Source organism: Vigna radiata, chromosome 3 (assembly GCF_000741045.1).
Source record: "Vigna radiata var. radiata cultivar VC1973A chromosome 3, Vradiata_ver6, whole genome shotgun sequence".
Taxonomy (NCBI): domain Eukaryota; kingdom Viridiplantae; phylum Streptophyta; class Magnoliopsida; order Fabales; family Fabaceae; genus Vigna; species Vigna radiata.
The window spans coordinates 2,597,675-2,625,239 of NC_028353.1; the positions used below are offsets into that span (position 1 = coordinate 2,597,675).

The 27,565-nt window shown below is 30.8% G+C and overlaps 2 protein-coding genes across 2 annotated transcripts; both read left to right on the forward strand.

Moving 5' to 3' along the window:
• Window positions 1-410: 410 nt before the first annotated feature.
• LOC106757756 (transcription factor bHLH48) lies at window positions 411-13,945 on the forward strand. The gene is made up of 7 exons (XM_014640537.2): window positions 411-1,339; window positions 1,453-1,581; window positions 1,716-1,781; window positions 7,731-7,799; window positions 8,164-8,235; window positions 12,581-12,788; window positions 13,536-13,945. Exons 1-7 carry the CDS (start codon window positions 815-817, stop codon window positions 13,571-13,573), a joined length of 1,107 nt encoding a protein of 368 aa, XP_014496023.1. The 5' UTR covers window positions 411-814; the 3' UTR covers window positions 13,574-13,945.
• A 2,203-nt stretch (window positions 13,946-16,148) lies between these two features.
• On the forward strand, window positions 16,149-19,629 carry LOC106756774 (probable polygalacturonase At2g43860). Its single transcript, XM_014639353.2, has 3 exons — window positions 16,149-16,753; window positions 18,018-18,349; window positions 18,825-19,629. Exons 1-3 carry the CDS (start codon window positions 16,164-16,166, stop codon window positions 19,325-19,327), a joined length of 1,425 nt encoding a protein of 474 aa, XP_014494839.1. The 5' UTR covers window positions 16,149-16,163; the 3' UTR covers window positions 19,328-19,629.
• Window positions 19,630-27,565: the final 7,936 nt, after the last annotated feature.

Genomic DNA, 27,565 nt, shown 5'->3' on the forward strand with positions numbered 1-27,565 from the left:
GTGATGTGAAGCACGTTATGGAGGAAGTAATAAATAATTGAATGAACAGATTAGGCAAGATGAGAATTTCCAGAAAGAGATAATGAATTAGAAGTGCTTTCAATGACCTAAATATAGCGAAATCGCTTTATAATGACACTTGCATTTCTAATCAAGACCTTATTATGAAATAACAAAGGGACTCGAACAAATTGATTATGATAGGGAATGCTTCAACGGGATTCTTGTCACCCACAGGCACATCGAATCTCCGTAATATATAGTAGAAAAGAGAAAACAAATTATGCGTAAAAAAAGAATGAAACTGAATCAACGGTGGAAATAGAAGGAAGCCTTTTGAACTCAAAACAATATTTATGAAATTTATGAATAAATAAATAAATAAATAAATAAATAATATTCCCAGAGCATGGGCCCCTCAAAAGGGTCGTGGTCCCCAACTTTCCCTTTAACCTTACCTCAACGAAACTGTATGGCTAGAACCGTACGCGTACTCAACAGTAGTAGAGTAACCGTAGCGTAGCAATGTTGCTTTCGCAGACTTCAAATGGCTGAGAAGCAATCCAAGAGACAGAATCACAGAACCGGAGAGAAAAAGATAGAGAGAGAGAGAGAGAAAGAGAGAAATTGACTGATCCCCATTGAAGGACTGCTTCTTCAACTACTATCCCATTCACGCACATTCTTCATTCCTCATTTCCTTCAATTTCGACTGTCTGCTTCATCACTGATACACTTCAGAACTCGCATAATTAACACAATTCAAGGGGAATCCACTTCAATTGGATCTTCTACTCTGCGTTTTGTTAGCTCAATGGAGCAAGCTCCGGTAGGATTACGCGGATCCGTGCACGAAGGCGCTACGCTTGAGTCAATTCAATTCAACGAAGAAATTCAGGGAATCATGGCGCCGGCACCGGCGCCGGAAAATGCCAGCTCATTCACTGCACTGCTTGAGCTTCCGCCGACCCAGGCAGTGGAGCTCCTTCACTCGCCCAACTCTGATGGAGCTCGGAAGCCGCCTACTTGCCACGTCAGCACTAATCACAAACCCTATTTGCTCAACTCTTTCGGTGGCAATTTGACCTTTCCTTCCAACGCCGCTTTAATTGAACGCGCAGCCAAGTTCTCCGTGTTTGCTGGTGAAAACTCAACGTCGCCGGGGGAGGCATGTCTGTTTCGGGCCGGGTCTGGTTCGAATTTGGATAGGGTGAAGAACGAGCCGCAAGAGACTGATTCGAACCCGTGCTCCACGCAAGGGTGTGTTTCGGATCCTGTTGTTGAGAACAAGAACGAGAAGACGACCGCGAAGAGAAAGGAGCGAGAGAAGAAAGTAACGGTAACTTTGATGTTAACCTTCCTAATTGCAATAAATCGGATAATTAGGGTTCCTGTTTACCGTATAATTGAAGGGTCAAAACGTAAAATAGTACATGATTTTGTGGAATTCAGGTTAGAGGATCGTTGAAGAAGAGTAAGAGCGTCGCTGATGAGACCTCCGTTGACAGTGAGAAGCTTCCCTATGTCCACGTTCGAGTTCGTCGAGGTCAAGCCACAGATAGCCATAGCTTGGCAGAAAGGGTAAAGACTTGACTAATCACTAATTAATTTGTTTAATTTTGATCACTTTAGTGTATTTTATAATTTTACCGACTTTTAATTTTCAATTATTTTGTTGTGATATAACATAACCGAGTTTCTTTCTGTTGTTGTAGGCTAGGAGAGAGAAGATCAATGCTCGCATGAAGCTTTTACAAGAGCTGGTCCCAGGCTGCGACAAGGTTGGTTTCTTTTTCTTTGGACTCTTTTTCTTTCTTGTCTTAATCTTAAAACCTTAAACTCTTTAGTTTTTTAGATTAATTAATTAATCGTGCTTTGTTCATCTTTCTTTGGGATTATGCCATCCTTTTCCCTTTAAATTGTCTCCCAAAAGTGCAATTATATATCTAGATTAGGAGCTTTAACAACGTTTTTTTTGTCATTGTCATCTTTTCAATCCCTTACGAAAAGTGATTGATTTTATACCAAGAGAAGTGCTTGCTGGCACATCGATTGTCAAAAGTGGTATTTATGTAATTTCAACCTTTCTTTTGCTTTTGCCTTTTATGGGTTTCTTTCCGGTGAGTGCTTACAATTTTTCTCAAAGCTTAGTCTAGTAGTTCCATACTTCGAACTTTTTGGCTTTTACCATTGACAATATATGACATTATAATTATCTTGTAAGGTAGGTGTTGTCTATAACACTGATGGGATAAGATAACATTATCTTATCATTGTGTTCCTATCTCGGAAAGTGGGATTAGGTTCCATGTAATAATTCTTCTCTCTTCTTCATTCTACAAATAGTTATACGTAAATATAAATTATTATAATAATTAAAATATAAAAAGTAGTCTTTTATCATTCAAATGTTTTTTAAAGAAAGTATTCATTTCTAATTGTTTAAAGTTTAACTATATAAATAAAATAAAAGTTTCTACAACTTTGTCAATATCAATTTATATCATATTATATGTGTGTGTATATATATATATATATATATATATATCGTAGTTTTTTTATTTAACATAATATCGTATATGTATTTATATTTAAATATATATAATTGTTGTGACATTTAAATTTAAATTATATTATCTATTAGAATATTAAAATTAAATAGAGATTGTTTAAATATCATATAATTTTTTATAATATAAGCATTAGTTATATAAATTTGTATTTATTTCAAAATGCATTTTTATATTTTGTTAACAATTTAAATTAAAAATCAATTTTAAGACAATTATATATTATTTAACAGAAAATTTATATTTAAGCATAATTTATATTATATTTTTAATTATTTAACTTGTAATCTTGTCTACACCAAACAATGATATATTATTATAAACCATTCTATTTTTATTATATTATAGTTTTATTTTATCATATTATATTCTTTTATTCTATTGTATTAGATGGTTCAAACTAGTTGTTACTATCTTCTATGATAAAACACCACCCTGAGGGTAAGTAGAAGAAACCTTTTAAATTGCTCACTTTCAGAAATAACTAATTAGATTTTTTTTTATATAAATTTGGGTCTTTTTTAAAAGAATTGGGAGGAACCTCTTGTATGTCAGCTTGCTTATTCTGGCCCATATTTTGAGTCTTGACAGAGAAAAACGTTATAGCTAATAGATAAGACAAGCTCTATGATACACTATGGATACCGTTCAACCGAATAAAACTTAGCCCTGCTTACCTTGACTTGAACCCAGAAAAAAAAATGATGGATTATTCATAGATAATTCATAGATGTTGTTAAGTAAAAACCTCTCCTCCTTTTCAACCAATTTTATGCTAATAAACTGAATAACTTACTAAAATCTTAATTTTTGTTAATATTAAAAAATTGTTACATAAATTATTTATTTACTTTTAGTTACACTTCCAATTATTTAAATAAGTAAAAGAATTCATTTTTTTAAATTTTTAACAATTCAGTTAATAATTTTAATTTTTTTTAAGTTAGGTTCTTTTTTGTGGATTTATCTTTCTTTTTCTTGTACTGTTAATTTTTTTTCTTTTATATATTTTCCCTCTTTCACTGAACAGCCTAAGTGGACAACTCTTAATGCACAACTTCATGTGTAATCATGTATAAGCCACGTGAAGTTGGGCCGTCTTTACAAGACCACGCTTGATTGGATAACGGGACACGTATTGTCTCTCAGTTAAAGGCATAGCCTTTTTTTTCATACAATTAATGCACTACCTTTTGAGGTTAGATGTCTTAAAAAAATATGATTTGCATGGAAAGAAAAACAAAACCTTAACCATTTAGCAAGCAGTACATATGAAAAGACTTGATTCCCAGATGATGGCTTCTTACAAAACACCTCTTGTGTTTTTGACAAAGTGCTGTCACGTGGTGTAGTGAAGGTCCCAAAACTGACAATCATTCGAGAGTGTTTGTATATACTTAAAAATAATAATTTAAAAAATTATTTTTAATCTTTGTTAGAAATTTATGAAGAAATAGTCTAATAAATACGTTAATTTTATCATAGAATTAGTGAAGTAAACTAAACCTATAGGAGCTTTCAGGGAGTGGTGAGTCAGCATCCAACAATTGGACATGGATATCAGTCTATGTCAAAGTGAGCCATATAGGAAAAAGGAAGAAAAATAAATAAATGAATGCATTGATTTACTTCAGCATGGGCCACTACCGGTTGAATCAAGGAAAATGAAAGAGAAAAGGAAGGAATAAAAATGGTAGAATTCTTCTTGGGTGATAAGCAGTAGAGTTTAAATTGGAAATAGAGCATGGATTTTCATACCCACGCTCAAGGTAACAACTGTAGCTAATTTCTTAGTCAGTGCATTTTCGATGTAGATCTCTTAACAATGTCTTAAAATTTAAGATGTAGGCTTTAGGTCTTAACTAAATATTATTAGAATATGCCGCGATAGTCTTAAAATTAAGAACTGTCTTATATAAGACCTCTAATCTTAAAAATAAGAAAACAATTTTTCTAATATTAACAACCATATCTCTATAACACTAATTTCATGGGGAAAATAATTTTCCTAACATTTAAGGGTATAACATTGTGAGCTCTTATTGAACATCAACATTTACTTTTCTTACTTTTTCTTTATTGCATTTAGTTGACATTTAATCATATTCTCAAGTAGGTTTTTGAAAAATAAAAGTAAGTTGTGTCTTCTAAACTATTGACAATTACAACATGCGTTCGTACGGATGCACGTGGGTTGGACTAACTAGGCTAAATAATCCAACCCAAACTTTTCTAATTTTATCTAATTGAACAATGTTGAATTTTGTTAGTTCAACAAGTTACACCGGGCTGGATTATGTTAAATCCAATCTACTTGCGTAAGTTATCAGGTTACTACTAGTTGAACTCTATCCTTCTTTTTGTAAGATAGTTTGTTTTTTTGTAAGAAGTTGAACTCTATCTAACTCAACGCAAACTTTTAATCTTTTTAATTTTTAAGTTTATTTCAACTTTTTAAAATATAATTTAAAAAAACTTAAAATCATATTATCTGATACTTCACTCTTTTTATGTTTTACAATTTATATTTGATAAAAATTACCTTTTGAATAGGTGCAATCTATCTTATGAAAAATTGTCAAAATGATCAACCCAATCTCAATAGATTCCCCCTACCCCCAAATCTGACCATCAACGTATGTATAGCCTGCTTTCTGGCTTGTAGGCTGCAATTGAGTTTTATCCACAAATAATACGTTTATTAAAAATATGATCGTGTTGTTTTTTAACATGATTTTTGGTCGTGGACGGCAGTTTGAGTCGAAGTGGAAAAAGCTAATTTTCGAATGTATTTAATTATGGTTTTCCAATCCAATAAAAAACACACCAGTAGCCGTTTAATCAATTGCACTCTTGCAAGAAGACCTGATTAGTATTAAATTTCCATTTTCGTGAGTGAAGTCCGTGTTAAGTTAGAGGTTATGGGGTGGAAATTATGTCCGTTGCTTGCATTGGCAAAATAAGATCCTACTAGAAACTCGAAAATAGTTTCAGAACTACGTCTGTAAATACTGAAATATTCTGAAGTTATGCCAAACAATTCGGTATAGGCTGAGAATATTCTGGTGTACTTTGGAGGCTGTGATTCCTTTGAGTCAATGCGATTATGTGCATGATTCTCTACGACAAAGTATGAAATATTGAAACTAGGCAATCACAATTACAGCTGAGGATCGTCAAGGGCTGACTAAATATCTTCATAATGACTTGTTATTTATTGCACCTTAAAGATGTTGAACAAAGTTAGCCCAATTCAGAATAAATTTTACCAAAGTACAACTGTGATCTTAAGAATCCCGCCTGTCATCGAACCTTCACCTAGCATAGATGGGCAGGCAGAAGAGCTTGCGGACACTTTTATTAAATAGGTGAGTTAAGTTTGACTTAAAAGTTAAAAAAAAAAAAAAAGAACTTGGCAAAAGGCAGAAAAGAAAATCAGTTCTTCTAAACAATTGACATGTACATATAATGCAGTGGTAATTTTGTTAGCGACAAGGCCGTTGTTGTTTATAGATAGGACGATATATTATACACGACAATTGTGGTAGTCCCCTTTCGCTCCTTTCTTAAGCCATCTGTCTTATTTAAGAGACAGAATGGTGGCCTTGTGGGGGCGGAAGAGACAGGGAAGAGGGGGCAGGGGTAGTTCTACTTGAACTTCTAACTAGTATGCATAGCTCTCCTGGGTCCCTTTGACAAGTGAAGTATTTAATATGTAGTCCATTTTTTGACGGTGATGGTATGGTATCTTTACGAGTTTGGAATCCATCATTTGTGGAATGAAGAGAATGGGCAAGAAAAGAATGCGTACTTTTGGAGTCCAGCTGCCAACAAGCAGACCATTCACCTAACTGCATGGGGTCATTTGTACGATCATATTAATGTCTGCTTGAGCAAATTTCTTATATCCAAATCATACACTTCTAATATACAGTTAATGAAATCATATTTACATATTTATGTGTGAATTGCTGTCTTCGTGATATTGACAGGTTAAAAGTATTCAACAAAAAAAAAAGATTTATCAAACTAAAACATGTTATATATTTCAAAATTCAAATAAACAATTTTATTTTTTCATGGCATTAGTATTAGAAGAACTAATGAAAATAAACCGTTTTCTCCGTTTTTATGTTGTACAAATAAACGTGGTAATATTTCATTCATAGTGAAATATTCTAACGGTTGTTCCCATCTATTCGTAAAAAGGCCAGGCTGGTCGTACAAAATCCCCGTGTGTAGTTTTGAAACCGGTTCAGAACCGTCGTACGAGGCTATAGCAGACAGCATACGCGCATTCCACTATCTGTGGAAAGAATAGTTGGGCCCGTGGGTCATGGTTATTAAATCTTTAATCAATAATTTTCTTTCTTTATTTTTCTCCTTGCTTGGTGAGTAAGCTTCATTTAGTTTTAGTTTTAATTAGTTTGGATCACTGGCCTAGTTCTCTTCGCTCATCGATTCAAAATTGCACTTGCATTTTAGCACCGTTTTTGTTATATTTTTCAAATCTAAAATTTAGGGGCTGGTTTTAATTTGAGTGTAAACAAAATGAGGCAAAAAACTTATCATGTATCTAGATGGTATTGAAGTAATATAAGAATCATTCTGGTCTGTAATATTTCGGAATGTGGGGGAAGAATAATACGGTACAAATTATAACTGAAAACACACTCTCACATTCTGGTCCAATACCAAGTACCATTTTTCATCACACTTGCATACATGCTTACGGCTTGTTTGTCCATAAGTGAGCCCTTTTTTTTTGTTTTATATGGAAGCCTTAATCTCAAAATCTGATATAGATACACAATGCTAATTATCTTTAACAGAGAACTTTTCCAAGCTTCCTTTTGTCTTTTCAGACCTTGAGTAATGTGAAAAAGCAATATGTATCAGTATGAATCGAAAAGAATTGTCTTTAGTTTTGGAATTAATTTTCAAGGAGGGGACTTCTGTTTTATGAACTGCTGTTGTTCTATACAGGGTGTGATTTTTGAGTACTTTCTTGTGGTGAGAAATAAGACATTTCTTTTGCTTATTTTGATCTACACAATTGCAGAGTCACTACAATTTCGTAATGCTTTTGGGTTGTGTTAATATTCTCAAAATAGATAATGTGGGTGAAAGATATCTGACATTAGTTGATTTTGTGTGCAGATATCAGGAACAGCAATGGTTCTAGATGAAATCATCAATCATGTGCAATCTCTACAGCGTCAAGTGGAGGTCAGACACTCAAATTGTTGTGACTGTTAATTATTATCTATTTTGTCCCCAATCAATTACCAACCGTATTAAGCATTGGTTTCCTGTAACTGTAAGCAAGAATTAAGCATTAACAGTGATGCTTCTATTGTTTTGGAGTATATGGCTTATAATCTATTTAAAAATTTCCTTATGGGTCGTCTACCTACTATTATTCCCTCATATTGTGAGCTTGAGGCATGACACTGCTAGATTTGTTCATATGTTTGTTCATTGAACATGCTCAAAAGTTATTATTATATTCATGTACTTCAAAATAATATTTTGTGTAGTTTAACTTTCATGAATATGATTTTGTTCTCACTGATTTATGCTCTGTTTGCAGATTTTATCAATGAAACTGGCAGCAGTTAACCCAAGAATTGATTTCAGCCTTGACAGCTTATTGGCTACTGATGTGAGTTATAAATTAATCCAAAATACTCAATTTTATCTTTAGTGAAAAAAATCTTTTTATTTTTGATGGGGGAGTAATCTGAAGACATAACTTATTTAGTTTATTTGATGGATAATGCATGACCTCTCATTCTGAAACATTTTATTTTGCCTTCACGGTAGCCATTGACGCCATAAGCTTTATGCACCGTGTAGGTGGGACGTGCTTGAAAAAAATTCGAAATGTTGTTATCATCCTATTCAGTTTTCTTTGCTTAATTAATAGTTGTATGAAAATCGGCATGATACTAAGTGGGACTCTGAAAGAGATGCTTGTGGACAGTTATTTAATCTGTTGGACGTCATGCCAGAGCATCTAGGAAAGAGTATGAACATTGTGTTAGGGTAAACTTAATGAGGGGGTCATTCAACAAATTTTATGGATAGTTAATTTGCTTAGGAATTTTGCCTGCTTTAGAGTACAAGGTCAACAGTTTAATGTATTGGTTAATAGGCAATAAATTGTGTCTTGATAGGAGAATTTGGAGATGAAAAAGAAAATTAGAGTTTATAAATTGTAATGTTTCGTTTATAGGAAATATATTAGAAAAGTGAATAAGTTTATTCACATAAAGCTTGTTTTACTATCAAAGTGGTATTAGAGTCCGTTAGCTTGAGTGAGAAAAAAAGAGAGTAAGGGACGACTAGTCTTACAGATAGTGTAACCATGCCAAGTTGACAAAGGCATTCAAGTATGACAATTGGAGTCTTAAGTTGAAAGTTCTTCTTGGCTCCCAAGAAAATTGAGAGGAGGTTGAAAATAGTCACTAAAACCAAAAAACACCACATATTGGTTGAATGCCAAGATGACTACGTTGCAAAAACCGCGTACGAAAGACAAGGAAGTTTTCTAAATCCTGGTCAACTATGGTAATTGGAGCCTTAAGATGAAAGCTCTCCTTGGCTCCCAAGAAAATTGAGAAGAGGTTGAAAATGGTCACTAAAACCAATAAACACCACAAACTAACCGAATGCCTAGATGACTACGTTGTAATAATCACATAGGAAGGATAGGGAAGCTTTGTAAATTGTATACCAAATTGTAGACGAGTCTAACTTTAAGAAGATTGCAAGTGTAAAAACTTCAAAAGAAGCGTGAAACATTCTAGAAAAGACATATAAGGGAGATGATTGTGTGAAGCAAATGAGGCCTTCAAACACTCAGAGGAGAGCTAGAGAGCATGAAAAAGAAGGAGACAGAGGGAGTAGCTGAGTTAGTCAGGTTGAAACCATGGCGAACCAACTCAGTAAAAGCGGAGAGACATTGCTCTCTAGCCAAGTGCTGGAGAAGATTCTGAGGTCGTTGACCGAGAAATTTGAAAATGTGGTTTGTGCGATTGAGGAGTCTAAGGACCTATCAATGTTCACGATTGAAGAGCTTATTGAGTCTCTTGAGGTGCATGAGCAAAGGAAGAGGAAGGTGGAGTCACTTCAACATGCACTCCAATCCAAAGTAACAATTAAAGAGGAGAAAGCACATTATACTCAGAACATTTGAAGAAATGGAAGAGGCTAGAGAGGTAGAAGAGATCGTCATGGTGGCTGAGGTCAAGGAGGATAGGAGGAAGAGAGAAATCAAGCTGGCCAAAAAAATTGGTGCGGACGAGGAGGTCAAATGTGACAAGCACCACCACTATGCAAATGATTATAAGTCGGACAAATGTTACAATTATGGCAAGGTCGGTTACTTTGTATAAGAGTGCAGATCTTAAAATAGTGTCGATCTCAAAATAGGAGGGATGAACCAACCAACTTTCTTATAGAGGAAGTCGAAGATAATGAGGCTAGTGGGCTGGTGATGTCACAAAGCTTGGGGGCTAATCTCGAATTGATCAATATCTTGCATAAAACAACTGAGTTGTTAAACTCGACAGTACAACCAAGCCCTTTAATCAACTCGGTGTGTTACCTTGACACAGGAATGGACAACCATATGTGAAAAACGAGCAATATTTTCAAAGACCTTACTAAAGTTGTCGAGCATATGTCTTTTGGAGTAAAAGACATAGGAAAAATTTGGTACTAACAGAAGGATGGTCGAGTTAGGGAGATTCAAGACGTGTACTATGCACCTGATCTCAAAAGCAATATTTTTAGCAAGGAACAACTAATGAAGAAGGGTTACTCAGTTTTAATGAAAGACCGAGTATTACAGTTGAAGGACAAACTCAGATGTTTGATTGCTCGAGTACAAATGGGGAAAAACCGGATGGACAAACTAGATTTCAAGATTGTTTGAGAGAGATGCTTCAAAATTAATGTGGAAGATGAGGCAGTAAAGTGACACTTCTGGTTTGATCCCTTACATTTTGATGGGCTAACAAAGTTGGTAAGGAAATGGTACATGGACTACCAAGCTTGGAGTTCATAAGTAAATTTTGTGAAGAATGTGTACTTGGTAAACAGTCGAGGACATTGTTTTTGAGAATTGTCAAGACATTGTTTCCGAGCAAGAGAGTAGTTCAGTTTGATACATACAGATATGTGTGTGGACCAATTATCCCTTAATCATTCTGTGATAATAGATATTTTATTTTGTTCTTGAAATTTTTTCTAGAAAATCGTGGGTATACTTCTTGATGAAAAAATCTAAGATGTTTGAAGTGTTCAAGAAGTTCAAAATGATGGTTAAGAAGGAGACGTGTAAACACATTAAGGTTGTTCGGTCTACTAAGGGAGGATTGTTCACGTCAACTAAGTTGGTGAAGTGTTGTGAGGAGGAGCTTGACATAAGGAGATTTTTACATTCCCATACTCACCACAATAGAATGGTGTAGTTGAGAGGAAAAATTGAACTATTCTTTTTTCTCCTATTCTCATATACCTCAGTGGTTGTTCAATATACAATTCTTCCTTCAAGACTCTATTAAAAAATGTCGACTTCACGTTCATCTAAAAGATATGGTCTGGTCCATGTTGAAGAGCAAGAATATGCCAAAGAAGTTACGGGAAGAAGTCGTGCAGTGTGCGATTTATGTGCAACATAGGTGTCCACTACCAAGCTGATTGAAAATACACTGTAAGAAGTTTGGAGTGGACAAAAGCCGATTGTGTTTCATCTCAAGGTGTTCAGCAGTATAGTGTATGGCCAACTACCACCTCAACAAAGAACGAAACTTGAAGATATGAGCAAGAAGTATGTGTTTATTGGGTACGATGAGAAGACAACAGCATACAAACTGTTAGAACCAATAAATCAAAAAGTGATAGTAAGTCTTGATGTTTGAGTTGATGAAGCCAGTGAGTGAAGATAGAAACTCAGAAGAGGTAAGTGAAAGTACTAACACATCAATTGCTATACCACCAATTATAGCAAATCCAGAGATTGCTGATGAGGACGAACCATAATGGCCTAGAATGCGGACCTTTGAGGAGGCTGTTTAAGAAGAGAAATGATGAGTTGCAATGGATGAGAAAATAGGTGTAATAGAGCGCAACAACACATAAGAGTTGTTTGATTTCCTAAAAGGAGCTCGACCTATTGGTGTAAAATGGGTATTCAAGAAGAAGATGAATGCTCACGAAGAGATAGAGTAATACAAGCCTGACTTCTAGCAAAGGGCTATAAATAGAAGGAGTTGATTATGCTGAGGTGTTTGTGCCAATCACGAGAAGGATACTGTTCGACTACTGATTTCGGTAGCAGCTCAGCATAGATGGTTGATCTTTGGACGTGGAGTTGACATTTTTTAATGCAGTTTTGAAGGAAGAAATGTACATAACCACTTAGAATGTATGATGAAATAAATATGTAAGTTTATAATATAGTTTTGTTAGAATAAGCTTAAAGAAAAGGCCATTTAACATATTTAATGGGTAGTTAATTGTTTAGTAGTTTTATCTGATTTAGAATGCAAGCGTCAGCAGTCTAATGTATTGGTTAATAGATAATAATTATGTCTTAATAAGAGAGTTTAAGACTTATAGATGAAAAGAAAAATTAAAATCTATATATTGTAATGTTTTGTTTACATGAAATATTGAAATATATGATTGAATAAGTTTATTTACACAAAGCTTGTTTTTCTGTCACATTGCACTTAGCAGCAATGTGATGTCAGACAAATGATTACACTTGATTGCCTCAATCCATCCTGGTCATTAATTACAAATCCTTTGGCATATTTTTATGTTAAAGCTTTTGCATCTTAATCCTCAAATCAAGGTCAGGGTTTGCTAGCTCGATTCATAGAAATGAAAATGGCTTTTTGAATGTCTTCAGCTAAAGGTGGAGTTGGGCATGTATGGTTTGGTGCAGTATAATGCTGAGAACTGATAAAAATTAAAATATCCTTTGTAACTTACAGGGGGCATCTCTAATGGATAGTAACATACCTAGCATGATGACACCTCTCATGTGGCCAGAAATCCCGGTCAATGGCAACCGGCAGCATTACCAACAACAGTGGCAATTCGATGCATTCCACCAACCGCTATGGGAGAGGGAAGAAGTCAACCACAATTTCATGACTCCGGAAAACTCACTTTTGAGTTATGACTCGTCGGCGAACTCAGGTAGACCAGAATTTTAGCCTCTATTGTTTATTCTCAAAAGTCATGCTTAAAAAATTATGATTTTGTTCATCATGGTTCGTGCTGTTATTATCCATAAACAGGAAGGAATGGTTTAGCCTTTATTTTTTAAAAGGCATGCATGATGATATGTTGTAATAGATAACTTGAACCTATTATATGAAGTAAATGTTTGAAAGGATTTATCCCTGCACGTATTTTTTGTTAGTATGAATGCATTACATGCAAGGTATATAGCTTCGGTCATGCTATTATATGGTTTTATTTGGAAAGCGATTTCAATTATTGTTTTATGAAAAATAAATTGTTTTTGGAATTAAACATTACACTTGTTAAATCACCAAATGATGCTATTTATGAAGTTTATATTCCAAATTATATGATTGAGATAACGATGCCATGAAATTTGTATGTTTCGATTGGTTGAAAATTTCAATTATAAGGTATACTCGGCTTAACTTATAATTGATATATTAAGAATTTGTTTGCATACTTGTTGAGTGTGTATATCCAAAGATAAAGTGCACTCGGAGGTGCCCATTAAAGTATATTTGTTTGGCATTTTTGTTGATATGAAAATGTATTTATTTATTACCCAAAAGTGAAGTTGGGTGCATGATTAAAGTTTATATAATTTAAATTGATTAGGTTTACTGAAAGCATTAACTCATAAGTGTTGTTTTGACCATAAAATTGTGTGTATTTAAGCTAAAATTGAAACTGTTACAGCATCTCTGCACTCAAATCAATTGAAGATGGAGCTCTGAAAGCGTACAGAAGTCGTACCAGTGGCTATTAGCTTATTAATTAGTGTATATATCAAATATAGTATTCGCAGTTAGCAGTGATTTGACCGGTCTGAACGTTTAGCAGGATTCCCATGTCTTGTATTTGTCAGAGGGGGTTGGAAACTGGATTTTCTTTACCCAGAAATGAAGATGAATTGGCATGCTATTCTTCTATTATATTATTACTATGTATACTAACTATAGGGGTTATTCAATCCATGAGGTGATTGATTCATGATTGTAAAATCATAGAACGGACTGTTATTGAACTATCAGTGGAGTGAGTTGCTTTGTTCATTAAATGCTACTTAGATGATGGCTATGAGGATTTTCCTGAGCAAGCTACTTTAATTCTGAATTACATGCAATATTTTCTTTCCCATGCAAATCAGAAAGTATTAAGTCCCTTGTTTATTACTTTATGAAATCCAAGAGGAGTAATCCTCCTCTTATAAGAGTAAAATCTATACCTTATGTTTTTATTAATTACTTTATGAAAATGCAACTTGTTTTAATAGGTTGTTTCTTACTTTGTCTCACCTATTACAGTCTTACTTTGTTATTAATTGTGTTTGTTTCTAATTGTCCTTGATTTATCATTACAAGTGAGGGATGATTATTTTTCAAAGTGGATTTCAATAGGCAAAATAAATAGCTGCTTTTCTTTTATTTCACTTGGTATCAAATGTATTTTTAATTGTAAACTAGTGTTTTTCATACGGATTTAAGTTTTAAAACCTGATCAGTGTGGCTTAATATTGCATGAAAAAATAAACTTCCATGTTTTAAAATATTATACGTTATTTCCTTCAATATTCGTCTAATATACTCCAGTTATTAATTATTTATTTCTATAATATTCTTTTGTATAATATATTAAAGGTGAAGGAAAAAAAAGTAGATTAAAGTTACGTTGCAACATTTTTTGCAGAAAGAAATAAATTTTATCATTTGGGAACCATATATATATATATATATATATAAGTATTAATGTATTTCATTTTTCCTTTAGAACAAATGTTACAACCTAAATCTCAAATAATAGTATGTTCTTTAATTGTTGAGTTAGATAAAGAAAACTACTCTTTCATTAGTGAAAGAGCATGGAAATACATGCTTCCAAAATGATATATTTCATTTTTCTTATATTTTCATCAAATAAACAATTTAAACATAGATAATAACAAAATTACGTGGAATCTAAAATTTGAAAATTATATATCTTAAGTTTTAGAAAAAAGACATCTTGACTAACCGTCATATAATTTTCTTGAATAAATACTCACATATTATTATTGCTTTACGTAGCTTTATGATTTTTGATAGTTTTTTCAAAATAAATTATAAGTAATTTTAATATTGTTTCTAAAATCAATTTTTTTGTTCATAATCCCATTGTGATTTTGGTTAATTATTATAATATCTAATGAATACTTCTTTTAAGATATAACAATATTATGTTATCTCAATCCAAGAAATATCTGAGTTTGTCATGATTTTTAGTTTAAAAATGACGACAAAGATGTTGTTTCATTTGGAAGATACTATGGTGGTCACTACTTAAGCAGGGTTATCAACATAAATTATAAAATAGACACATCTAATACTTGAGTGATGGTAAAAAATGAATGATATATCTCATTTTGAATCATACAAAATTGTTGAACAACTATGCTAAATTTTCCAAACCAAACCCTAGGATGATGTTTAAAGCCATATAAATATTTGCGAAGATAACATACTAATCCAAAAAACTCCTCCCGAACATCAAATCCTGGAGGTTAATTATTCCATATAAATCTCTTCCTACAAATCTTCATTGAAGAAAACATTTTTGACATGTAGTTGATAAAGAAGTATATGTTGAAGAACAGTCATGTCTATAATTAAACAAGCAAAATCCATTTTTACCACTGCAAAAAAAGTATCACCGTAATTTAATCTAAAAACTTATGTGTAATCTTTGGTCCCAAGACGAACTTTGAAGTGATCAATAATATTATCAAGACTAATTTTGATAGTAAAAACTCCCAACCAACCAACAATAGATTTTCCATGCGATAATGAGATGAGTTTCCATGTTTCACTATTACAAAGAACACTCTGTACATTAAACATTGCTCTAACCATAATGGACTAAGATATCACTTACAAATTTGAGAATTAACATAGAATAAATAAACAAAAGACAAAGTCATTTAGTAGATTTTGGGAATGTGATCTTTGACTATAAAAACGTAAAGTGGTGATGGAGTTGATAAATCTGACAGTAAACTTATAATCAAATTATCATGACTTCATTTAAAATTTTAAAAAATAATTATAATCAATTGAAATTATTTTTAGTACTACTTTCTCAAAATGAAATTATACCAAATGATACGCTTTTAAAATTACACTATTTTTAGTAATTTTGAAATCAAAATTGTACCCTAGTCCTTTTGTCACTAATTACGTCTGTCTATTTCTATATATAATATCAATTTATACCAATGTATAATTTCATATCTACTATTTTATATATACAAGAATATGATGAATTTCGCTGGTATATAGTAGAGAACACCTAATGCCACTAAAGACCGGGAATCTTAAAATGAAGAACCCACTTATCTTCCTCATATTCCTACTTCTCACCCAATCCCTTCTCGCCACGTCATCACCGTTAAACCTGATCCCAATCAACCTCTCCGTCGCCGACTTCGGCGCCACCGGCGACGGTAGCTGCTACGACACCGAACCGATCCAATCGGCCATCAACTCCTGTCCGGAGGGTGGTCCCTGCCACGTCATCTTCCCGGCACCGGGAAAGTACCTTACGGCCACCGTGTTCCTGAAATCCGGCGTGGTGCTAGTTGTGGAGCCCGGTGCTACCATCCTGGGCGGCACCAGGCTTGAGGACTACCCGAAGGAGTTCTGGCGGTGGTACGTGGTGGTGGCGGAGAACGCGACGAACGTGGGAATCCGCGGCGGCGGAGTGGTGGATGGTCAGGCTACGAAGTTCGTAGTGAGGGAAGATCCGAGGAAGAACGTGATGGTTAGTTGGAACCAAACTGGGGCTTGCTTGGGAGACGAATGCAGACCTAGACTCATTGGATTTATTGGTTGCAACAATGTTGAAGTTTCTAACATCACTCTCAACCATCCTGCTTATTGGTGGTGAGTATTGCTATCTCTTTTGTTCATTGCTCCCTTTTTATCATTTTAAAAATATACTTATTGGTTGGAATTTTTATCTTCAATTTTGAAGGAATTATTCTTTTTTATTTTTGTTGAACTCTAAACCTAATATTTCATTTAACCTGTAATAACAAAATGTTTTAGTTAATAAAAATATAAAAAATATATATAGATAAAATTAAGGATTCAATTAAAATTATTGTATTTATGCTTTCAATTTTTCTTTGTATGCTTGAAGCTTGTTAAATATGAGATTAGAGTATTATGTAAAAGAAAAAACCATTAAGGATAACTCACTAGGGTGTATATGATAAGGGCCGGAAGGATCAAGACAAGGATCGGACATTTGGATGATGTGAGAATTGTTACTGATGGAAGACATATTCACAGAGGGATAAGCTCAGTTCTGCAACCATTTTAAAAATTAGATTTTAAGTGTAACTCAACAAAATTAGTTTGTAAACTGAAATTTGTCCTCGCATATATAGTGTAAATTATCTTTTCTTTCATTATGTAAAGAAATAATTTAAGTAAAATCGAATAGAAGTAAGATTTTAATTTCTGTTCAAATTAAAGCAATCCATAAACGGCATCGGCAGTGGATTTACACTTTTGATTCTGAATTGGCAAGCTGGTTGGAGCGGATTGATATCACTTGTGGATGACTTCTTGTAGTGGGCTCACTCAGTTGTTTTTTTGGAACTTTGCAGTTTGTCTACACGCAAAGGCGATCTGAGTTTGAAAGATAAACGAGTGAAGGGTACTGGGTCCCATAAGTAACCCATTTTCTACAAGTTTGTTTTTATTTGACCATAAAAAATGCAATTAGATTAGTCATATTATGCTAAACTTTTAAATGCAGAAGAAATGAAAAGGGTAGAAGAGGCTATATGCTATTTCTTTTTCCAATAGTTGAACTGAAATCCTAATTTTATCAGAGCGGAAGATTGATCTAATGTGACACCTCTGGGTGAAAAAAGGGATTTATTCTCTACTGTTTTTTCCAGGAATTATTTGAAAAAATAGTTTTCCATGATTATTCTTCTTTTGGATCGGAGAAGGGAAAAAAACACTCCCTATTCTTCTCTCTGTTCTCCTTATTTAAAATTTTCCAAGTAATGCTTCTTTTAGTTTTCTAACTTCTGCTTCGATGTTGTAACATTTCACTCTGTTAAATTTACTCTGCTACTTACATAAAGTACATTCCACAGGTCTACCTAACAGACTATATACTAACTTGCAGCTTACACTTGGTCCGGAGTAATAACATATCCATTAAAGATATTGCAATTAATGGGGACTTTAACATACCAAACAATGACGGGATTGACATTGAGGACTCAAACAACACAGTAATCACTCGATGCCACATCGATACCGGGGATGATGCAATCTGTCCAAAGACATACACATGTCCTGTTTACAACCTTACAGTCACCGATAGTTGGATTCGATCCAAATCTTCTGCAATTAAACTTGGCAGTGCTAGTTGGTTTGATTTCAAGCATTTTGTGTTTGATAATATCACTATTGTTGATTCTCATAGAGGGATTGGATTCCAGATCCGTGACGGAGGTAACATGTTTCTTCTCACTTATCTCCCCATGAATGATTACATCACAAACTGTTTCTTGTTTATGTGATTTTTTTTGTTACCTAAGAATCTTGAATCTAAAGCATGTATCTAAAATATTAACTTGGTTCATTATGAAACAAATTTGTAACTGAATATAAATATATCTCTTAAAACATATTCTTCATTTGTAATTGAACATTTTAGGAATGATAATGACACGTTCTTTTGATATACTCTTTTTTCACACATTTTCTGTTGTTGATTGTAATTTATGTGTCCCAAGTCCTATTTATTGTTCCCTACTCTTTTCAACGGAAACAATGTCACTTCAACAGTTTTATATCTAGTGTTTTGGCTTAGTAGGTCTCACTTTTATTGAGCCTTATTAGTCAGTAAGCCTTTTATCCTTGCTTGCGTCAATAAAACTCTAGCCTTAAAACATATGTTTGAAATGCTTTCAACTTCCTCGTACAGGAAATGCAAGTGACATTGTATTCTCAAACATTAATATCAGCACAAGATATTATGACCCGTTATGGTGGGGTAGAGCAGAGCCTATCTATGTAACGAGTTGTCCCCGAGACTCAACCTCAAAGGAGGCTTCAATATCTGATGTACATTTCGTTAACATCACTGCAAATTCTGAAAATGGCATCTTCCTGTCTGGTTCAAAGAGAGGATTGCTTAGAAACTTGAGATTCATCAACATGGACATTACATACAGAAGGTTCACCAATTATTCTGGTGGGTTATTGGACTATAGGCCAGGATGCCAAGAGTTAGTTAAACACAGGACTGCGGGCATAATGATGGAGCACATTGAAGGGCTTGAGGTTAAAAATGTTGAAATGAGATGGTCAAACAATCAACTAGAGCAGTGGAATAATCCTTTGGAGTTCAGACCGTCTACTGTGAATAATATATCTTTCCTTAATTTTAGTTCTGGTTTGTATACAGATGGCAAATTAAACTATTAACTAGGGTTCTGCGAAAAGACAACGTGCAAAGCACATAGGTTGTTTAACCTTCATGGGAAAGGGGGAGAAGCTCAAAAGGGAGGAATATTTACTTTGTGCATTAGAAGATATTGAAGTGAGAGAGATCATTTGTTAATCCTTGATCTAGTGCTTCACTTTCTGCATCTATAATATGAATATGCCATTGATCTGTAAAATTGATAGAGTTCAATTGAAATTTGGATTTGATTTCATCGAGAATTAAAGTTACATATTCTTTTGTCTTTATGATATAAAGCAGGGATAAGACAAATATTTGAAGATATGTTTGTGATGTCTTTATGAAGGGCCTCCCTTATTGGTCAATTTGGCGAATCATCAATAGAAAAAGACAAAAAATATGACAATGATACGATGAGTGACTGAGGAAGTCAAAGGCAAGAAAGTGTCACATCCACAGAACTAAAATATCTTCAAAGAAGAAAGTTGTGACAATTTGACAAGTAAAATAACTTTTATATCTATAAAGAAAACGAAAAAGTGAAAGTAATAAAAAATAATGTGTAAAAAAGTTTTGAAAATAAAAATACTATTGTCCTAAATTCAAATTCCCTTATTTGTTTCTTTAACAATAATAGTAATGAACTCAATCTTTGTACATAAAATTTCAAGCGAACAAAATCCAATATACTTTGTTAGTCACAAACGATTAAACAAGCAATATTAGCAACCCTGACAACTCCTCGATGGTATTTATTTTTGGAGTTTTAATAATACTGATAAAAATCAACTATCGTTTGAAGCATCAATATTTATTCATTATTTGTTACGTAATTATTCATTTAATTAGTTAGAATTTCATTTTTTTTATGTATTTAATTATGGTTCTAATTAGTTTATAAATTATTATCTAACTTGCTTACTTGGCTCTTGTGTTAAAGGGTGAACCCTTTTTGTATATTGTGGAATGAAAAGGACCATTTTTTTAAAGAAGAAACAAAACAGCATAGTCCACTGGCAACTGGTGTGAGCAAAGCCCAATAACTATCCAACTTGGTCAACGCAAGCCCAATATTGATCCTCTTCAGTATACTCCAACGAAATGCAACCACCGTCAACATTCGTTGAAGCTGCAGATCACGCTAACAACCACCATGATGCTTAGATCGAGCCTCCATCCACACATATTTGCATCTCCAAGTCCGAGTCATAAATATTTTGTCATTTTGTGTAGCTTTATGTATCGATACTCAAAATCTGAGAAACAAACATACCCTTAACACTACAATTATGGTTCCACTGTTACCTATAAATTTTAACCTTTTTAGTTTCACATATGTGTCAGTATGAATTTTAATTAAACTTTTCACATCTCCATGTAATTTAGATTTTAAATTTAACTCAATCATACATAACCAATTTATAAAATGAGTTTTACATTTATTTATATATATGAAAGAACCTTATCTTTAATCGATATAAGACTTTTAACACATTATCCTATATATATATATATATATCGAGCGTGAGACTAGATATTAATAGGTAGTCTGATAGCGGGTGAAACAATGTGTCCAACAAACAACAAATATCGTTAAGATAAACTTTAATGATAACTCTGATATTATATTATAAGGGGTTAAATATGTTTTTAGTCCCTATGTAATTTTGGATTTAGTCCTCTTTCAAACTAAGGTACAATTTAGTCCTTCAACTTTTAAAAATTCTGGTTTTAGTCCTTTTTACCAATTTTTTTTAACTTTATTTGTTGTTTCAAACGCGTTTCTTAGTTAACATTGAAGCAAAAATGTGTCAAACAGTGTAAACAATTCAAATACTATAATGAAACGTGCTTGAAACAGCAAATAAAGTTAAAAAAATTTGGTAAAAAGGACTAAAACCAGAGTTTTCTGAAGTTGAAGGACTAAATTGTACCTTAATTTGAAAGAGAGACTAAAACCAAAATCACCCCAAAGTATAGGGACTAAAAACATATTTAACCCTATTATAAGTGAACTTTAAGTCCAGTTCAACCTCATAAAATCGGTTTTTTGTCTCATTTCTAATTGATGTGAAACTTCCAACTAATCCAAATTAAAAAAAAAAAAACATTAGAAATAGCATTATAATATCTGATAAATTGGCATATGGTGTATAATAAGTACACGATCTTTGTGTAAAAAAGAAAAGTAGATGAGATCTAAACGTACATTGCCACGTGTTTGTGCTGACTCTTGTCCCAACAACAACAGCAACAACATGATTTGTTTCGTCAATTTTGTATTCTTGTGTGTTTCTGAAGTCGCAGATATGCTGTCGGTGGAACCTCTCCCTTTCTTTTTCTGCCTCACAGCGTGCTCCCACCCCACCATGCATGGATCTGCTTTCACCCTCTTTTTTTATTCCATTTCTTATAAGTAAAATAAATAAATAAATCATATATGCAGTTTTAATATTAATATTTTTATTTCAATTTTATTTTTAATGTAAATATGGTTTCTCTCTCTTCATTCTAGTTATAACAAGTTTCATTTTCTTAAAATGCATCAAAAGTATAATTTGTTAAAACACTCCTTCCGAAAATTAACTCACGTAGTAACTTGTTAACTTTCACTTTTAGATTTTAGAATAAATGCTCTAGCAAGTTACACCTATAATATTCTAAAAATATGTATGTATTCAAGATGTTGCTCTTCTAAATTTGCACTTCTTACTTCTCATAAAATAACAAAGTTGTTCACTTTATATACGTTTTCTACTATATTATGAAACTTTGTACATATATTGAGAAAAATATAATATATAGAGTAAGATACCTTTTCTAGATTTGCATAGAAACATGCAAATAAAATCTTTAATGTATGATTTTTTCTTAAATTTGCAAAAAAGAAAAACATAGAAACTATAATTGAGGTAATTAACATTCTATTTATAGAGGTAGAGGCCATAACTTTTATGCAAGAAAAGAGACATTATAATAGGAAAACCTAATTGCAACTAACTCTATGACCTAATTATCAATAACAAGACTCGGCTATAGCATAGCAATGTAGTGTATGGCACATTATTCATGAAACACATGCTATGATTACATAACCTTTCAAAGAGATAACTCAAATATGACACTACAATATTGTTTATTGATATGTTAGCCTTTTGTAGAAAAGAAACATTTTTTTAATAACAAGTATTTCAGTGTAAATTTATACTAAGGTATGCTTTTCTATATATCATCAAAATAAGCATTATTTTAATACTATCATTAGTTTTTTTTTTTAAAAAAAAAAGAAATATATCATTAAGATAAACATGATTTTATTATTACTGTTAGGTTCTTCCAAGAAAAAAAAAATCTGATACTACATCACAAGAAAAATAATAATAATAATAATAATAATAATAATAAGAATAAGAATAAGATTAATAATGGAAATTTAGAATGATATTACATCACAAAAAAATATGTTATTTTCAAAATAAAATCTTGTTAGACATCATTATGAACTAACATTTTAATTATGTTAGATATTTCAAAAAAGTTTATTTATCATCACATAAAAATTTATTAAAAAGGAAAAATAAAATAAAAGAATACAAAGTTTGGAAAACTACATTAAATCTATGATAAATTTGTCATTACATAAAATTTTATTGAAGTTTGGAAAACTACATTAAATCTATGATAAATTTTATATTTCTTATAAAAATAAAGTACTTAGATGCCTCAACTGATATATAAATTAGTCCTAACGTGTACAAAATTAAACAAATATATTATAACAACAATTTACGAAAAAGAGAGTTTGTAAAATACAACAACCTTTTAATTATACTTCATATATTACAATATGGTTTTAGGTATGTCAATTGGTATGTAATGACGTAACATTGACTTTTTATATTTTTAATAGGAATAAAATCACAGACTGATGTAATAAAGCATCTTTTTATATAACGATAATTGATAAAAGAAAAGAGTAATTGGTAAAGTATTTTTTTTTTATTTAAAAAGGAAAGAGTAATTGATGAAAAGTAAACACTTCTCTTCATCATTATATACAGATTTTATTTAACGAAAATTGAAATGATAAAGAACTACACTATAGTGATGTTCTAAAGTATACCTAATATTTTATATTAATAAATTTGTTTGGAAGTATAACATCTCACCTTATAAACTTATGGTATTTCTATTAATACATTATTTTTTTATAGAAGAAGTAATAGTAACGAATTCATTAGTAAATGACAATTTTTGTAGGGCTATGGAAAATTTTATTTGACTACTGATGGTGTGGTTTGGAGTTGTGATTTAACTTATACTTACAAAGTTGAGGTTAATATAATATAATTTTTAAAACTTTTTAAGAAGTAAAGACTTTTGAGTTTAGGATGATCATTTAGGTTTTGAAGCATGGTTGGAGGAATGACTTTTAAATGTTTTGATAAAAAATTATTCTTATTTAATCTATCATGATTTTTTTGGATGAAAGAGTAGTTTTTTGGAATCTGAGATAGATAAAGTCGGTGTTTGCATTTTTATACATATGCAGTTTAAAGTTTTTAGTAAAAGAAATTATTATGCTGATAAGTTAATTAATTTTAAATAACTATTAAAAATTATATATATATATATATATATATATATATATATATATATATTTTGTTATCTATGAATGATATCTATAAATGAAAACTAAATTAATTTTTAAATTTGTTAATCTAATTTTGAGACAAACTTTTGTACATTAACATTAGGTAACATTATATTATTGTCAATTTTTTTTTTATTGTAATCTCTAATGAAAATATGTTAGCATTGATGACGTCTACATAGTTAAATTAAAAAATTGTTGAAATGTGATATAATGAGTTTAACAATAAGAAGTGATTTTTAGAATAATGATTAAAAGTGATTTTTAGAATAATAATTGTTTTGAGATATAAGATGGAGGTCAACCTCCAAAGTCTATATAGAAGTTTAAAGTGTCCAATTGTCATTTTTTATTCTAGATTTATTATAATCATTAGTCAAATACTAAAGGATACTTGCAAAAGATGTTCCAATATCAAAGTTAATTAGAGGTTTGAAAGTTTAGATATTAAATGCACTCTAAATGATATCATGTACCTCTTCACCTTAAATTATAAATATCAGAGTGAGTCTTTTGTTATCAACAATTTAATTATAATCAAATTGGTGGCAATCCAACCCGATTCATTTATAAGAGAGCTGAAAAAATTCTCGAAACCGACCCAATCCACCACCACGGGTTGGTAGGTTAAATAGGTTGGCTCACTGACTCATTAAATTATATCTTTTTTTAAATAAAAAATTACAATTTTTTTAATTCAAATAACGTCACACTAAAAAATATATTAAACTCCAAAGACAATTCAAAATAAATATCATACAATTCAAGCGTAATCCACAAAAAGGGAACAGATAAGTTTTTAATATTAATATGTTTTGGATGACTTGTGCATTTATAATATTAGAGTCTTAAATAGATAAATCTATAATATTTTTCTCTCTTTAAACATCTTCTTTATCATCATCTACAATATAATGAAAAAAAAATGATAACTAATAATATTGAAACATAAAATAATAAATAATTAAATTAAATTAGGTGAGTTGGCTCACCACGGGTTCAATCCGGTGAGCCGGGTTGAAAACTAATCCGCATAAAAAAATTATATATTTTTCAAATCTAACCTGACTAAAACCCATAATAAACTAAGTTGGTCCATAGATTACAATCTATTTTAATAACACTCTATATAAAGATGTTTGATGTTAACCATTTAATATGTGATTGATAGAATAGTCATACAATATAATAACTAAAAACTGAAATAAAAAAAAAATCATGAACTAAAAATGATTTAATTTTTACCTTTTTATTTTTCATTAAATCCTTATAATGTTATTTTCATTAAAGGGCCCGCTTTTGATCTCATTTTCACCTGAAAGCATTTGATTACTGCAACACGGCCACCGGAGTTTGGTGTGACGTGTGGGTAATGTGGTCCATTCAACTAAACCAATCCTTTTTCACGTGTCCTTCCAAATTAACTAAGTGAACTCCGTTATCTTTTTGGTTCACTCTTCATATTTTTTCTCAGGATTTATAAATACACTTCAAGTTTTTTATAAGATAATTAATTCAATTTATTTTTAAAATAAAATATATGGATGTGAGACCTACCTACTACGGTTGTCTCTATAGTAGGAGCCTTTCTACTTGTTAATTATTTGTTCATAAACTAATACATATCTCCCTTATACTTATCCTTCCTTTAAAACATTATATGTTTCCGATATAGGAGAGTTACTGCAGTGGCCAAACATACTAATTCGGAACAATTTGCTTAGACATGCTACTATTTTAAATTTTTTTAATTATTTAAAATCAATTTATTAGACTCGTTAATTTCGTTAATAAGGAACTTGATCCATCCATATTTTAAATTAAAATTTTTAAAACTAATTAACTTTTTTATTATAATATTTTAAGAAAATAATTTTATAATTTAAATTATTAGCACTTATAAATTAAATTGAGATTATTAAATATAACAAAGAATTTAATACATAAAAATAATAACTGTTAATTCATATAATTAGAGGTTTAAAGACATTATTTAAAAAATTAAAAAATTAAAAAATATTTTCATGATTAAGTGTGTTTTTAACATATATTAAAATATATAAAAAAAAAAACTATATAAAAATATTAACTATAAGTGAATGAATATCCACCTAAGAATGATGGATCAACCACTACATCTCATTTTTTGTGAGTTGAAAATGAATTTGAGTAAAATGGACTAGATTGATCATGCTTTTATTAAAAATCAAATTATAAAAAATTAATATTACTATATTTAATAATTTATGATTAGAAAAAAATTATTATCAAGTTCATGCTTGTTTTTGTAACACTCTGATTTTTAAGGTGTCAATGTATAATTTTTTTTTCAAAACTTTTATATAAACATTTATTTTATAATTAAACCTATGACTAAAATGTAGAAACAAATTATAACTATAAATATTGTTTGAAAATCTTAGAATATTTCTTTTAAATAAAATCACCAAGTCTAAAAACTTTAAACAATATAAATAATAAATTCCAAAAAAAATTCTAATTCTCGCATCAACTATCTTGATCTAGTCTTATACCCAAGATCATTTACTCAATAAAATACTATAATTAAATATTTAATATTAAAAATTATATAAATAAAAATAAAAAGATAGTTTTATTTTATCCGAGTCTTACAATTTTCATATAAATCATCAACTTTATATTGATATAACATTATTTTTATTAATAATATATCAACTTTTCTTTATCATAACTTTATTTATATATTAGTTCCTTCACTCCTTTTATCAAATACATACGTGTGTAATTTTTTATTATAACAATAATGTATTAAATTCTAAAATAATTATAAATATAAATAATTTGTATATATTTTATATTATATACATATATTTATTATAAATAATTATTTAAATTAAAAAAATATTTATTAAAAGATGAAACTGAAAAACTATTTTTTATTATGAGTAATATCTGCCTTTTTCAAAATTAAGATAATATTATTTTTTTTATTTTCAATTATAACATTCTAATCTAGTATTTAATATTTAATTAGTATACATTTATACATATATCCAAGTCGAAATGGAATAAAATATTATTTAAAAAATTTAAATTTAAGATAAAAATTTAAAATAATTAATTAACTAGAAAAATAAAGAGAGATGAGAAATAGAAAGTTTACTAAAACAAAAACAATTTACTAAATTTCTAATTTTCGTGTAGATAAAAATGTAAAAAGTGCATGATGATATTTTTATAATTAAATGATATATAAACGTTAGACATAAAAAAAATACTTGAATATATAAAAAAATTTGTATATGAACACACTAAAAACAGATGAAATATAAATATGAATAATTTTATTCTTTTCTCAATTTTCTTTTATTTTCATTAAACTTTATATAAGCAATTAAAATAATATATAGTTATACTTTAAATTACATCAATTAAAATCACATTTTATATAAATTTATTAACGATATAATGATCACACTAAATTATATCTATGAAATTATATCTGCTACCTATACATAATAAAGTTATTAAAAAAAAGTGTTGCTTTGTTAAATGTTTCTTACACCACACACACTCACAAAAAAAATAAAAATAAAAATATATATATATATATATATATATA